We start from the raw sequence: 15,157 nt of genomic DNA on the forward strand, positions 1-15,157 counted from the left end.
GCTAGCAGTCAAGATTGGGGATCTATTTTTGGAAGGTGGCTGACAACCTCCACCAGGATCTTCTGATGCAGTGGAGTCACTTTTCTCAATAAGTGGGCATCTATCTGGGAGCTGGGAACACTGGTGTAAGAGAGATAGTTGGGCTCAAAGACTTATGTTCTATTGGTTCATATTGGACTGACAGTTTCCTTAACTGGTTTTATGCTAGTTTAACCTTATAAACTGAGAAAGTTCTCATTAAAAATAATTTTTTATTAAACAGTAAGCTGTGTTTAGAAAAAAAAAATTGAGGTAATGAAAACAAAATTTTATAGGACTTTTAGGTCACTGAGATGGCTTTCCCTCCGTGGTATTTCTGGATCCTGCTGACATCAGCAGGAAGTTGAAGGAAGGCGGGGGTCAATTATTATTCCTATGTTAACTTACCATTCATTCTCCTTTCTCTGATATTGCCTCCCATAATTCATTATACCCTGGAATGGACCTGGCTTAAGATGGGCAACATTCTCATCTGATTATATGGGGTTGGATAGCAAGAGCTAACCAAGTTCTTCAAGTGGGGCTGAATTTAAAACACTTAGTTTGGGGAGTTATGAAAGATTAAGCTTCATAGTCAAAAGATGTCTAAATGGTGGTTCTCAGAACAAAAATCACTGAAAAAATAAAAGTAGATGGATAAGAACTTAGAGCCAAGAGAAAAAATAACATGAAAGATAAAAAATTGCTGCATTAAGATCCACTAGATATAATCAAAGGAGACCCAATAAGTAGTCAACCATAACACAGGGCAAATTTAGTACAGCTTATTTGTTTGAAATAAATTATATTATTGCTTGTTACATTTGATAAATGTGTTACTATTGTTTCAAGAGTTGTTTTATTCTGATATTTCATGATATGAATAAAATTATTTTTGAATGCAACAATCTAGTTGAAGGATTTAATCAATATGTGGGTATGAATAAATCAATATGTGGGTATGAAAAACAGATTGCCTAACAGCTAACTTGGCACAACTGGTGAATGGAATTTTAAAATAACATCTTTATGGTATGTGATAATAACAAATTATGGTGAAAATATTCTGGGGCAGACAGAGGCTCTCATATTCTTAAGACTACTGATTTTACCATTATATAATGGGCACTATTATACAGTACCTGGGCGATTGTACTACTCTTCACATGCACCATTTCATTTACTAGCCATTCTGAGGCAGATTCTATTTCATTTGCAGATAAGAAAACTGAGACTTAAAATGGTGTTGCTATGCCTCACATGGCTGCAAAGCCTCACGGGTAGGTTTAGCAGCCAGTGGTCTGTCTCCAGAGCCCATGTTTTTCAGCCAGACCATTACGCTGTTTCATATATCTTGCTTCTATGGAACAGCAGTGTTTTCATAGTAGTTCTAAAACCAAAACTAAGCCATAGAAGTTTTTTCCCTTCAGTGTACTTTGTAATTTCCTGCCTTCACCCTCAACCTCCTCATCCAGTAAAAGTTACAATCTGTGGGAAGACTTCCTTATAAGGCAGCAAGCTCCTTGGAGACTAGAGATTGTGCCTCTAGGTTAAGTAATTTTACAGCGCATCATGACAGACTTCCTCAGCAATACTAAGAAGGAAACAAAATCTGGATGTCTCTAAAGATTACGTCCTGTTTCTTAAATTTTTATTTTATTGCAAATGACACAGAGGTCACCTTTGATTTTTATTAAAACAAAACTAAACATTGTAACACATTAGACCCACAGTGTTTCCAGGACTCAGGGCCCATGGGGCTTCATAGACTATTTCCTGTACCTGCTTCTCCTCCTAGTTTTTCCTAGAGTACTCTTTTAAAGGTTACAAGAATAAATATACAACTTGTAAAATTCAACTTTAACCATTTGGGGCTTTACATTTACTGTTTTAAAATCCAAGGGGAACAATATATATTGATGGATCAATATAGATATAATGTCAAATGTGTCAATGGAGAAGGAAAGTGAAAGTACAACAGCCCAAATCTTGGTTTAAAACAAAAAATAAGAGCAAATCAATACCACCTCAAACACCAGCACGTACATTTGTCAGCTGACTACTGACATCCATGATAGGGCCACAAATGCCCCTTCAACTCTGACAAAAGTTTCAAATGTCCAGAACATTTTCAGTTCTTGTCTTGTTTATCTGTTGATGAAGTGTTCCTAGGAAGATTTAGCAGGGCTTCAATTTTCTTAACATCATCCTTGGATTGATCTTTCTGTAAGTCACTTTCAATTTTTTCAGGAAGTATTTCTGTAAATTGTAGTCTGGCTTCCCTGTATTTGAAGAATGAAAAGGGAATGATATTTCCATTTCTTTAATTCATAAATAGTTATAAAAAAGATATTTGTCTTACTCTTCCTGCAACTTATGACTATGATTCTACTATAATAGCAGCTATGCTCCAGAAGATATTCCAGAATTCTTACAATAATGGAGCTAAAGCACACGTTGCTAAGGAATACACCTCAAAATCTGGCTGTCCCATTGTCCTCAGTGGCAGGGGGAGTGGCAGTAGAGTTTCCTGCCACTTTCTGTTGGTATACATTGTAGCAACTAGAAAAAGGCTGAAATAGTGGTAATGTAGGTATGAAAAAGTGAAACAGGCCACTACAGATGTGTATGTGTGTATATTAAAAGTTAATGGGCCCTCCCTGGTAGTGCAGTGGGTTAAAACGCAGCACTGAAGTGAGCCGCAGCTGCTTTCAGTGTGAGCTCGATCCCCGCCCTGGAGGTGACCCACATGGGGAGGCAGACCTCTCCTGACCTGCCTGCTACACCCCACAGCAGTACTTTTATCAATCTGCCTTTTCTGCTCCCTACTCTGCCTCTGGTGAATCCTCTCACCATCCCTGAGCCTCTGGCCTATACCCCAGTTCTGCATGAATGAATAAAAATCTTAAAAAAAAAAGTTAAACATCAATTTCCAAACAACAGGTAAATTCTTCTAAACCAAGTTTTACTTATTTACTTACCTGATTATCACTTACTTACAGGAAGTAAGTGATAATCAGGATCACCTAAGTCTTTTATTCTCAACACTTCACAACCAGATTTGTCCACATTGTCTTCTCTCTCTCTAGCCAGTTTTCTATACATTGTGCTCAATAAGGCAATTTTTGAGATTGTTTGATTTTCCTGTAACTATTTTCAAGCAAAGAAGCAGTCATACAGAAAGCTCTTAACCGTTAATAATGACTCTCCAGAAATATCACATTTATACACATGTAATATATATATATAATATATATATATATATATATATAAAACCTATATATATGTATTAATGACCTGTACATTTTTTTTTACTAATTCCTTCTGTCAAAGTATTCTTTGGCATATTCTATATATTATTGTTCTTGCCCATTCTTAAGGTTTTCTATCTCCAAATAAAGTTAACGATCAACTCTTCCAGTTTTTTTTCCTTTAATTGGACTACAATTATTATTTGAGTATATCTTTTCAAATGTTAATTCTTCTACAATTTCTGTGTCAGATTAAAATGGCAAATACTTTTCTTTCCAACTCCTTTCTCAAAGCTTCCTTTGTTTAAAAAAAAAACGATAAGGTCTCTTGACACAAGCTATGCAACCTCTATCAACTGACATATTCCGGATGGAGACAGAAATGCTCTGAAAAATCAGTCTTTCCATGGTAATTTATGTTATGACCTCCCTTTTTTGTATAATTGTAATATCAAAATATTCTGAGCAACTTTCAGTTTACAATTGGATTGCCTCAGCCTCATAAGGTGCTACCTGGCCCTGACAAGCAAGTACTGCACCAGGGTGAGAAATTCCTCTAGAAGTAAAAAGTCATTAAACAACTGGCTGACTAATAAAAACAAATGGCTGTTACTGCAAAGTCTCTCTCACTGCCAGACAAAAAGGAAAACCCAAATCTATTACTCTATCTCACAGTTTCTAAAGAACCACTCAAACTTCCTACCATCTATTCAGTTTCTAAAGAACCACTCAAACTTCCTACCATCTGTAGGAAGTCTTTAGATATGGAAATTCACCCAAGTCACCTATTCAGAGCTAATCAGGTTTTCTACCATCTAGACTTCAAGAAAACTCACTTAAAAACTTTCTAACAAGTTTTTCAAAGAACCTTACCTTAATTTGATTTACAAGATATTTCCTCTCCTTGCCCTCACTTTATTTTACCCCCTACGACGTCTCTGTGAGAATGAAAGCCATTAAGTAATAGATAATGTTTAAGGGACTTTATTTTGGTTAATCTTCACTGTGGTAAATACAGTAATATTAGTCTTAAACTTTGTAAATCTATGTACCTGTTTTAACCTTGATAGATTGATTTTAAAAATGTTATAATCTCAACTAAAGGTCAAAACGAATCCAGACTATTCTTAGAAAAAAGGTGATTGTGATCTCAGCTCATTTCATATGCTAACATCATCCCTCTGCCTGCTTGAAATGTATAAAATAAACCTCTGCTAAAGGCAAAGTAGGAAGACTTGCACCCAACTCCTATTCCCGCGTCTTCCTTGCACCCACTCCCTTTTTTCCCCTTTTCCCCCCTTTTCTAGGAATCTCCGCTCGCTGACGCCATTCCCACCTTGAGACCCTGCCTGTTCTGCCCCCCAATAATCTGTGATCAGGGACAAAGAGTCTCAACAGTCTCTTGTGACACCTGAAGAACTAGAAATACGCCAGCACTTTCATTCTTTCAGTTCTCCAGTAATTTCAAATTGCATGCTGGCATTCCTAATTTTGAAGGGCTTTTTTCTAAACTGTACATAGCTGGATATTCCACCTTACCTCTTACCCAGAAGAGCAGGGCATGAAACAAACATATTAAAGCATTGTGATTTGATTCTGTCCTTGGTACAGTTGAGAAAACTAAGACTTGATGGAGAATATCTAAGATAAAAGAACTAATTACGAGTCATTAGTTCCTAAGTCCTTGAATCTACAGATACCAAAAAAATTTCCATATATGCATGTGTGTGTAATACAATAGAAGTTTCAAGCAGAAACATGGAAAAAATTACTGTTTAGCTGTTCAACTACTAAAGCAGCAGCAACAAATATCATTGTGGGAACCACCCAGGAAGCTTAACTGTGAGAAGTATTTGTACTTTACTGTGAGAAGTATACAACAGAAGCTTCAAACAGAAACATGGAAAAAATTACTGTTTAGCTGTTCAACTACTACAGCAGCAGCAACAAATGTCATTGTGGGAACTACCCAGAAAGCTTAACTGTGAGAAGCACTGAATCGCAGCTTGTTGTTTTATTCTTCAAAAAAATTCCACACAAAGTCTGCTATCCGTCTGATTACTATATCCGGGGGATTACTATCTAGAACAGGTACACGTTTTCATCCTCTTCAGTGGCGTCCAGTCTACAAACAGCTATTATATCTACTTAATTCTTTGATGTCTAAGACAAGTAGTAGAATCTTTGAAAGGTAGAGACTAACATATTCTGCATTGTTCATAGATGTATGTGTACACTTTTATAAAAAATCAAATAAAGCTTACTCATTGCTGTGAAATTTATTTAATTTCCTGTGACGTAAGAACGCAGGAAAAGAAAAACTATGCAACCAAATGAAGATTTATAGTATTTTATATATTAATGTATTTAAGTATTTAATGTATTTAAGTATTTAAGTAAAGATCCTCCTCAGATTAAAAATAAGTGTTTTTCTTAGATAACAAAAAAAAAAACAAAAATTAAAAGACCATGTAGGATACAAGTTGAAGGACTCAGACTCAGTAAAAATAGATTCTTTTCTGAACTGAATGGCAGTTTAGAGTATGTAAGTTAAAAAAAAAAAAACAGCACCATCCAAAGCCTCTAGCTGGGAAGTCAGATATTCTAGAGTTAACATGCTCCTTACCATTCTTGCCGTTTCTGCTCATGAAGTGCTATCAGATCTTTCTGTTTTTTTTCTTGAAGAGTCTCACCATAGTACTTCTGAAGCACCATTAACAGGCCTCCTACAGGAGTGCTGAGGGGGAAGCAGAGGGAAAATTTAGGAAAAAGGCAATCATCAGACCAATAATGGGACAATTAAAGATCCTGTCGAATAAAGAAAACAGTATTAAGGCAATTTCCTTCTTGATTTGCACAACAGAGACAAACAATCACTGCAACTTCTTAAAATTAACTGACATAAAAACAGATCTGTAAATTGGCTGTTTTTTTATCATGAATGGTAAATAATCAGATATATACACGCGCATGTGACAAGCTTTAGTAAGTACCTCTATATTGTTTCTCAGAAACAATATTAATACCTGGAATGGTACCAGACTCCCCAAGAGGAAGGAACTATGCAGGTAATTTTTAGTTGGGGGGAGGATTCTAACCGGCTTTTAGGAAAAAGCTGCAAAATATCCTAAAATCTAAGATTCTGGGATAAATGTCTCACCCTCCTGCCAATAGTTACCCATCTAAGAAACTGATGACAAATGTGATAATGAAGAGGCGTTGATTCTTGTTTTCTCAAGGGGAAGACATTTTAAAAAGATGTATTATTTATGCATACAGAACTGGGGTATAGGCCAGAGGTGCAGGGGTGGGGAGAGGCTTCAACAGAGACACAGTGGGGAGCAGAACAGGAAGATCAACGAAGGACACAGCTGAGGGGAGCAGCAGGTGGGTCAGGAGAGGTCTGACTCACCATCTGAATCACCTCCTGGCCTGAGATTGAACTTTCAGTTAAGCAGCTGCGGCTGGCTGGCAGTGCTGAGTCCTAACACACTGCACCACCAGGGTGGGCCAGGGAAGACATTTTTGACAACCTTAAGTTCCCTCTGGCTGCAACTTAAGTAATCTTATTAAAAATCACTTTTGCTAAGTGGAAATGTCCATCAACAGGCAAATGAATAAAGACAATCATGGTCACATGCCACAACAGGGATGACATGCTGATGACATGAGGACATCCTAATAAAATTTATGTTAACTTAGAACCAAACCATGCTGATACTTACCCTAGCAAGGCTCCAATTATGCCACCAGCAACCAGGCCACGCAGGCCTAAGTTTATTCTAAAAAGACTTCCTGTGACAGCTATTTAAAAAGAAACAAAAAAGGCAAAATTAAATCATCTTTAAACACCAGAATTTTCATCTTTAAATTTTCCTCCTATAAGAAAAAAAAAAGGCCCTCCTTGGTGGCACAACAGGTTAGGACGCAGCATTGTGGGCTGGCCTCAGCCACTTCAGTGCAAGTTTGATCCCCCACGCAGGAGGTGATCCACGTGGTGTGGCAAATCTCTCCTGACCCACCCATTGCTCCCCTCAGCAGTGTACTTCTGTCAATCTTCCTGTTCTGCTCCCCAATCTGACTCTGGTGAAGCCTCTTACCACCACTGTACCTCTGGCTTACCCAGTTCTGTATGAATAAATAAATCTTTTTTTTTTCCAAAGATTTATTTATTTATTCGTACAGAACTTGGGTACAGGCCAGAGATGCGGAGGGTGAGAGGATTCACCAGAGACAGAGTGGGGCACAGAACAGGCAGATCGACGAAGTACACTGCTGAGGGGAGCAGCGGGTGGGTCAGGAGAGGTCTGACTTGCCATGTGAATCTTCTCTGGGGCAGGTGGGGATCGAACTCATGCAGAAGTGGCTTAAGCTTCTTTGTGCTGTGCTTTAACCCGCTGCACCACCAGGGAGGGCCCAAATAAATAAATCTTTTAAAAAAACCCAAAAATTAAAGCACAGCACTGAGAAGCTAAAGCCACTTCCTCATGAGTTCGATTCCCACCTGTCCTGGAGGTGACCACATGGTGCGGCAGACCTCTCCTGACCTGCCTGCTGCTCCCCTCAGCAGTGTACTTTGTCGATCTGCCTGTTCTGCTCCCCATTCTGTCTCTGGTGAATCCTCTCACCCTCCGCATCTCTGGCCTGTACCCCAGTTCTGTACGAATAAATAAATAAATCTAAAAAAAAAAAAACAAACCCAAAAGACACAAACCCCTAAGTAAGTTTTTTGAATCAAACATTAATATACAACCACAAAACGAGGTTTCCCAGGTCCCAAATGTTCAGTCAGCTAGTTTCTCATCCTTCAGGAAGTTTGAAGAAACATTCCTTTTATAAACTACTTCTTCAATCTATTCTATGGATCTAACTTACTCTGTTTCCATTTCTTTCTGCTCACCTTAAAGTTCTGTAATTTCTCCACTTCTATTTTTTTCACTTCTTCCTTGTTCAAGGAAAGCTTTCCCCAAGTAAACAACAAAACCTTCACAGCTGCAACTTAGCTATGTCACCTCACCCTTCCTTGGATGGCTGCTATTCTATAGCTCAGGCAGGCCCTAAGATGACCCCTGGTGGCCAGTAAACTGGTGCACTTTCCTTCCCACTGGTATTCAATGATAATCTTTCCCATCTTTGTAATATTGTAATTTATGTTATACTCATACAGTTATGCATCTTTTACCAATGGGAATATGTTCTGAGAAATGCATCATTAAGTGATTTTGTCACTGTGCAAATATCATCAAGATATTTGAAGCTGCTGCCAGTATAAAATGCTAGGACTTTCTGATACCTACAATGTCACTAGGTAATAATAGGAAGTTAGGAATATTGCTATATGGTGGCATATGTGATTATATGTTAAAATACAAGTTTGTTGCTATTATTTTACACAACCATATGCATTTTAAAGAAATTAAGGGGAAAAAACAGGCAAAGAAAGGCAAAGCAATGTATTTACAATATCTTTTATATTAACCAATGTATTTATATACCATTTCTAGTAATTCTGTGGAATATGGCTTAGTTACTATATGTTATCATTTCCTTGTTCCAATATACCTCGACTACTTTCCTCTCTTTTGTGCTATGTCATATACAGTGATGAATTTTGCTTATTTGTCAGTTTTTTATTTTTACCTTTAAATTTGAAAGATGATTTGACAGATATAGATTCTTAATTGACAGGTTATCCTTTTCAGCACTTTTAATGCCATTCTACTGGTTTCTGATTTCCTCCTAATGAGTTAACCCAATTGTTGGAGCTGGTTTTTCTTGCTGCTTTCAAGTTTTTTCTCTTTGATCTTTCAACACTGTAGCTGTTATGTGTCTTGATGTCAATCTCTTGGAGATTCTTCTTGGAGTTTGTTGAGTTTCTTGTATGTTTTCCATAAAATTTGGGAAGTATATGGCCCTTATTTCTTAAAATACTTCGTCTTTCCACCTAGTATTCTTAATACATATATGTTGGCATTTTGGCTCGTGTTCCATAAATCTGAGACTCTATTAATTTCTCTTTTGTAAAAATTCTGACTTCCACAAGTCACAATCTATATTTGTTTATCTTCAAGTTCACTGACTCTCATGCTACCTCAAGTCTGTATTAAGCCCCTCCTCTCCAGTAATTTTTAAATTTCTAACAATTTATAATAACTCCATACTTTTTACTTGATTCCTTTTCAAGATATCTGTCTTTATTGATTTTCTACATTTGATGAAACATTTGTCATCATACTTTAAATCTTTCCCCCCTTTTTTATTTAATTCTTTAAAAAAAATGATTTTGATATCTTTTGTTTGCTATGTCCTAAACCATATCTGAAAAGATTGAAAAACATAAGTAAGAACAAAAATGTCTTACCTCCTGCAATGACAAAATGGCTTAGGGTATTTTTATTTCGGTACACATTTAGACCAGTGTTCACAGAGCTGGGAAGAAAGAAAACCCACAAAATTTAAGGCATATCCCATTTATTTTCTGGATTACAACTTACAAACATTTATTTAGAAGAGGCTATGTCAATACCTGGCCCTAATCTAGGCTCATCCAGACTGTTAATGCACCTACAGTTTTTCTAGGTGGACCCTCTCTTGCTGAAGAACAATTACAAAATAACCAAATTTCATAAGTAAATATCCATTTAGAAAGAGAAAGGTACAGAAGAGTTTTGCACTTCTGTGGGTGTTCTGTTCTTATAATTCTACTTGTTCAAAAGATGTGTTCCAAAACAAACAAACAAACAAAAAAAACACCAAACACTTTTTCATAATCCAGAAAGAACTTACTTGAATATGGTAACAAACACTGCAGTTCTCCAACTCCAGCGCCAGCCATACCGGATGAAGCCGCGTGTGGCAGCCTGATGTGCAGATTGCTAGAATGAGGAAAAAGGCTGTGAGTATGCAAGACACCTTGATCTTCTCTTTATTCTACAACTGTAGCAGAGGGATGTCAGCTACTGAATAGGCAGGAGTATCTCGACAGAAACAACAGAAAATCTATAGAAATACCATTATTTAAGTATTGACACTTAAAGTTCCATGTATATTCTATCCTATTAGGATCGAGAAAAGGAATTAAGAATTGCCAAATGTCAATTAGGCATCAACTGAATCTATGTGTCAAACACAACAGATCAGTACTCAACATGCTTTTAATGTTCAAGAAATCTTGGGGAAAAGAAAAACATAAAAAACTGAGTGAAAAATGAAGGGTAAGGAGTTAAGTGATATAGATGCACAGGAAAGGAGCAGAGGGAGAAAAAAAATGAGCACTTACAGGCCATTCAAGTGAAAGTAGCGTTGACCTATCTTACTTAATCTTTACAATAGTTTCAGTGGTGTTTTGGTTTCAACTGAAGTATACAGAGGAAGCTTATAACCAAGATCACTCAGCTAATAAGGAATGCAATTAAATTGGGTGGGAGGTTGTCTGTCACCACTCACCACAGCCCATTTTTGCTAGGTGACCACAGAACAAGTCTAGTACAATATTTTGATAGTAAAATCTAGATTTTTAAAGAACCTGAGAGAAACCCTAAGTGGGTACTAACTGGGTCATATTGGGTAAGTCAAAACCTCTCTGACAGGGATATGTATGGGTTCATCATTTTTAACTAATAGGTAAATATAAAATTAGATGCAGATGTGAGTATGATGTTTATTGCCTACATCTGTCTGCCTGGGGTCTAGTAGCCATGGTATTCTAGTAGCAATGAGGAAACCTTAACAACAGATATTGATATTTAAATTCCATCTTTCACTAAAAGAAACTATAGCTCCTTGGTGAAAGTTAATTCCAGCGCTGATACTAGAAAAGTAAAAAATGAGCCAAAATGCCAAAACATCAAAGAATGGTAAGGTCTTATCAAAGCTATTTAGGACCTAGCCTGAAGGGAGCTCAAATGTCCAAATCCTAGCCAATGTAAGCATCAAAATAAATAACAATAATAGACTATAATCATATAGAATAAAGTAAGAATTCATAAATCCACAAAGACTTAAATTATAAACAAATAAATAGATGGGAAGGAAAAGTTCTCCCTTTGGCAGGATACTAATCAATAAATGTAAGAGGAATGTTGGAATTTGAAAATGGTTATTTGGCAACTACCACAGTAGTTTCAGACAACACTGAATACTAAAACTAGAAGGTAAAAATTTGATGAAATTAGATTTACAAGTAGCTAGCAAGTATCCATTATTTATGTATTAATTACAAAGGGGAAAAAATAGTAATTTCACAGTGAATGACAAAACCAAGGTGATAAAATGTTAACATTTAAAGAGGCCGGGTACAAAGCATATAGGAATTCTTCTATTTCTGTATCTTTTCTTTAAGCTTAACAATTTTTAAAAACAAAGCAAAAACACTAACTCTCTCCAAGGTATAACTTCCTCACTAATACAACAGAATTGAAGGACAGAACAGATATGAGCTGGTACCTTATGAACTGTAAAGTTTGTACATTAGTTACTACTTTAATGTGAGCTAATATACTCCATGAAGGCTTTATGAATAGAGTAAATGTACTACAGCTGAGTCTTGACAACTCATTAGGAGTTTAAAAATACATTTCAGAAACTGAGCCATTCTGGTGATCCCTTCAGAAGAGAGGAAAAAGTATGACAAGCCATGTATATGTATTTAACATTAGCACTTCCCATGATTAAGTATAGACATTGTTGTTTTACCCTTACCCTGACATCCAAAACTCTCCCAAACTACCACCTAACTGAATAACCAAGTACAAAGTGAAATGCTAACTTGGTGTGCCCTCTATACTATAAAAACATAGTACCTACCACAGCATCAAGCTGGTTATGATAAACTTGTGCTTGGCTCTGCTCAACGTAGCGCTGTTTAGCATGAATAAAAGCTGGTATTCCCCCATATGCCCAGCCAATGATGCCTGCTGAAACTGCTGCCCTGTAAATATTCTGAAGTTCTTCTGATGTTCTCTGCTGTTCACTAGGACATCAAAAAGACAAAATTGGATACTTCTCTCCAAAGGACAGGATGATTATTTATCCCAAATGCTAACACCACACAATTTTTCATTGTTAGCATATTAAATCCTCTGATGAATTAAATAATGTAGTTATGAGTAGCTCAATTTTCAGACCAAATGAATCCATACTGTTAGAAATTAGGGAAGTAGTTACTCTTGGGAATGCAGTGACAGGAAAAGACACACGGGGGAGCTTCTGGGTTGCTGGTTTCTTGCTGGATACATAGCTTCTAAATTTGTGAAAATTCGCTGATAAGCATATACTTAGGTGCTTTTTTCCTGAGGCTTATTATACTCCAATAGAAAGGCGGTTTTAAAATTAATTTTATCTGGTGATTGTCACAATTCTACCCATATTCTGAAAACAGCTTCCTGCTTTTGGGAGTTGGAAGTAGAAACCATTATTTTCTCTTTTTAAATTTTAAGCTATTTTTTTTTATTACACAAACTTACAACATTTTAGGACAATGCATGCAAGAATGAAATTCTAGATAGTAATAAAAGAAACCAAAACCCTCTTTCTGAATACCTGATGAAACTAAGTTAATACTGAGATGGGCCCATCATAAAAAAAACATCAGACAAGTAATCTCTGCAAAGGGCAGCATAGATCAGTCCAAAATAAGCAGAACAATTACTATTTCATTCAATGTGTTACTCTCAAAAGCACAAAAAACTAGACCCCTTAGTAGAACTTCCAAGATATTTTATAGAAACTGCTATAAGGAAGAGCTAAGTTTGTAATCATTCAGTAACTATAAATAATTGCCCTCTTAGGAAAATAAACTGTTAAATGTTAATTATTTACATAACTAACTTGTTTTCTTTAGAAACTGAACATATTTATCTAATTACCAATACCAACATTTCTGATATTAAAATCAGTGAGTCTTTATAGTTTTTGCATGTACAAAAGGAATCTAAAAAAATCTCTGAGGAAACTGATTCTTATGTGTGAAGAAAAACTGTTATAATTTGAACTTTGTATTTTATCTTTTCTAGTAAATAAGACCAAGACCAAAACCAAAACAAAAACATTCCCATAAAAACTGACTTATGGTAGAGCTCAGAAAAGAGAAAATGTGAAAGAATTTAAGATTCAGTATGTCAGGAAGGGGTCAATTGTATTTAAACTCTAGACTTTTAGGGGTGAAAAATAATGTAATGCAAAGACATTAATTTATATGACTGTACACCAGAAACCTATATGTTTTATGTATTTTGTCTCTTCAACCTCTGAAAAAGCCCATGAAGTAGGTGATTATGTTTCTATTTGATATGGTAATTGTTTTAAGAAGTTATGTGGATAGCCCCAAATAGCTAAGGGATAAGGAAGAAACTGGGGACACAAATAGGAAGGACCTATACTGTAGGTAAACAAGAATGGGTTTGTGATTCTGGTTCTGTCACCAAATCACATGCTCTTTCAACCTGTTTCCACATCCATGCCATGGTGGCTAGTATGAACATTACTTAACAAATTTTGTTAAGTCCCAAGGTTCTGTGACTGATAAAGGTGAACCCAATAACCCTCTTCTAATTATGTACTCTCCACAGTTTTTTTCAATGAGGTTTCTCATTTTCCTTAAAATGACAAAATCTAAATAACTACATGCAATTCTACTCCCTTGCCCCAACCATCTCAGCATCATAATTTAACCAGCTGATGTTAATTTAATCACTTAACACAATAGGATAAAGTTCTTTACTTGAAAGAGCAACTTTCCCTAGTAATTGATAAATGAATAAAAGATGAAATAAATGAGTCTGAGTTTTTCTTCAAAGATCATCAAAAGGTTATCCTTTATTCTGGAATATCCTATTGAATCTATCAAATTATTTTCTTTTATAAAATAATGTGCCAATAGTCATTACAATTTTTAAAAAATCTGTCTTACTTGGCTGGACAAAAACATTAAAGCCTTCTGCCATTTCTCCAGCCTCCCTATTTTTGGAGAGGTGGGAAAGTGCTGGCCATTAAACCCCAAAGTTGGACGGGTATCAAGTGAAATACAAAAAGAAAAATGGAGTGAGCGCACTCCTGCAAATGTGGGTTTCAGGTTCACTTCTGACACTACCTCGGTCCAACTCTTCTAAGCGGTAAAATAAGTTATCTGTAAAGTAACCTTTTAGCTTATATCACCTAAGTATCCGGAAGAGTTCTTTCAACGAGTCTCACCCATCCCAACTGAAAACCGGCTAGTCAATCTCCAGAACTACTAGATGGCAATGTCAAGATCCAAGTTTGGGGTATAAACATTAGAGATCTAAAAGCCAACTGAAAACAGACCACACCTTCCCGGGGTCCCTCGCACTAGAACGACTCAGGTTGCAGGACACCTTCTTCACCCCCCTTCCCCACAGACCCTAGGCACTTTTTACTCTTTGACAAACAGCTGCCGGAGGCGTTCCCATCCGGATTCCGGGAGGTGCCGTTCGGGGACGTAGGAAGGTAGCTTCTTCTCCGCCAGGGGCTCCGAATCGGCGGCCACAGCTTGCGCGGCAAAGACGCGAGGGAAAAGACCTAGCGCCCTGCTGGGAAAGCTCCGTGGCGCGGGCGGCCGCACCTCCATGGCCCTCCCCGAACCTGCGGACAGATACACACTTGGGTGCTCAAGGCCCTGTAGTCGCGGCGGGAGAAGAATGAGGATAACGGCAAAAAAGAGGCGGCTTGCATCCGAGCACTGAGCCCGCGGGCACAGCAACTGACACACTCGCCTTCAGTAGCCCGCCTCACTTGGCAGGACCCCCCGGTCCCCACACACGAGACAGGAAGTCCCGCCCGCCGGTATAAACGTCAGGGGGCGGGCCGACGAGAAAGCCGAAATCGCAAACTTCCGGTTGGAGACTGGCAGTACTTGAGCGGCCCAGGCCCGG

General features: G+C 37.3%; 1 protein-coding gene across 1 annotated transcript; it reads right to left on the reverse strand.

Moving 5' to 3' along the window:
* Nucleotides 1-966: 966 nt before the first annotated feature.
* Nucleotides 967-15,034, reverse strand: TIMMDC1 (translocase of inner mitochondrial membrane domain containing 1). The gene is made up of 7 exons (XM_004675192.2): nt 14,663-15,034; nt 12,075-12,240; nt 10,056-10,144; nt 9,631-9,698; nt 6,995-7,073; nt 5,896-6,006; nt 967-2,300 (listed from the first exon to the last, which is right to left on the reverse strand). Exons 1-7 carry the CDS (start codon nt 14,851-14,853, stop codon nt 2,150-2,152), a joined length of 855 nt encoding a protein of 284 aa, XP_004675249.1. The 5' UTR covers nt 14,854-15,034; the 3' UTR covers nt 967-2,149.
* Between the last annotated feature and the right edge of the window lie 123 nt (nt 15,035-15,157).

The sequence above is a fragment of the Condylura cristata genome, unplaced genomic scaffold, assembly GCF_000260355.1.
Source record: "Condylura cristata isolate star-nosed mole 26May11 unplaced genomic scaffold, ConCri1.0 scaffold00003, whole genome shotgun sequence".
NCBI lineage: Eukaryota > Metazoa > Chordata > Mammalia > Eulipotyphla > Talpidae > Condylura > Condylura cristata.

Excerpts from the sequence above, each read along its gene's own strand:
- TIMMDC1 (XM_004675192.2), bottom strand. The coding sequence starts at position 14,853 with ATGGAGGTGCGGCCGCCCGCGCCACGGAGCTTTCCCAGCAGGGCGCTA. Across the intron at positions 9,699-10,055 it reads GTGTTTGTTACCATATTCAA|CTCTGTGAACACTGGTCTAA; the intron begins GTAAGTTCTTTC and ends CTTTCTTCCCAG. Across the intron at positions 2,301-5,895 it reads GAGCAGAAACGGCAAGAATG|GGAAGCCAGACTACAATTTA; the intron begins GTAAGGAGCATG and ends CTTCAAATACAG.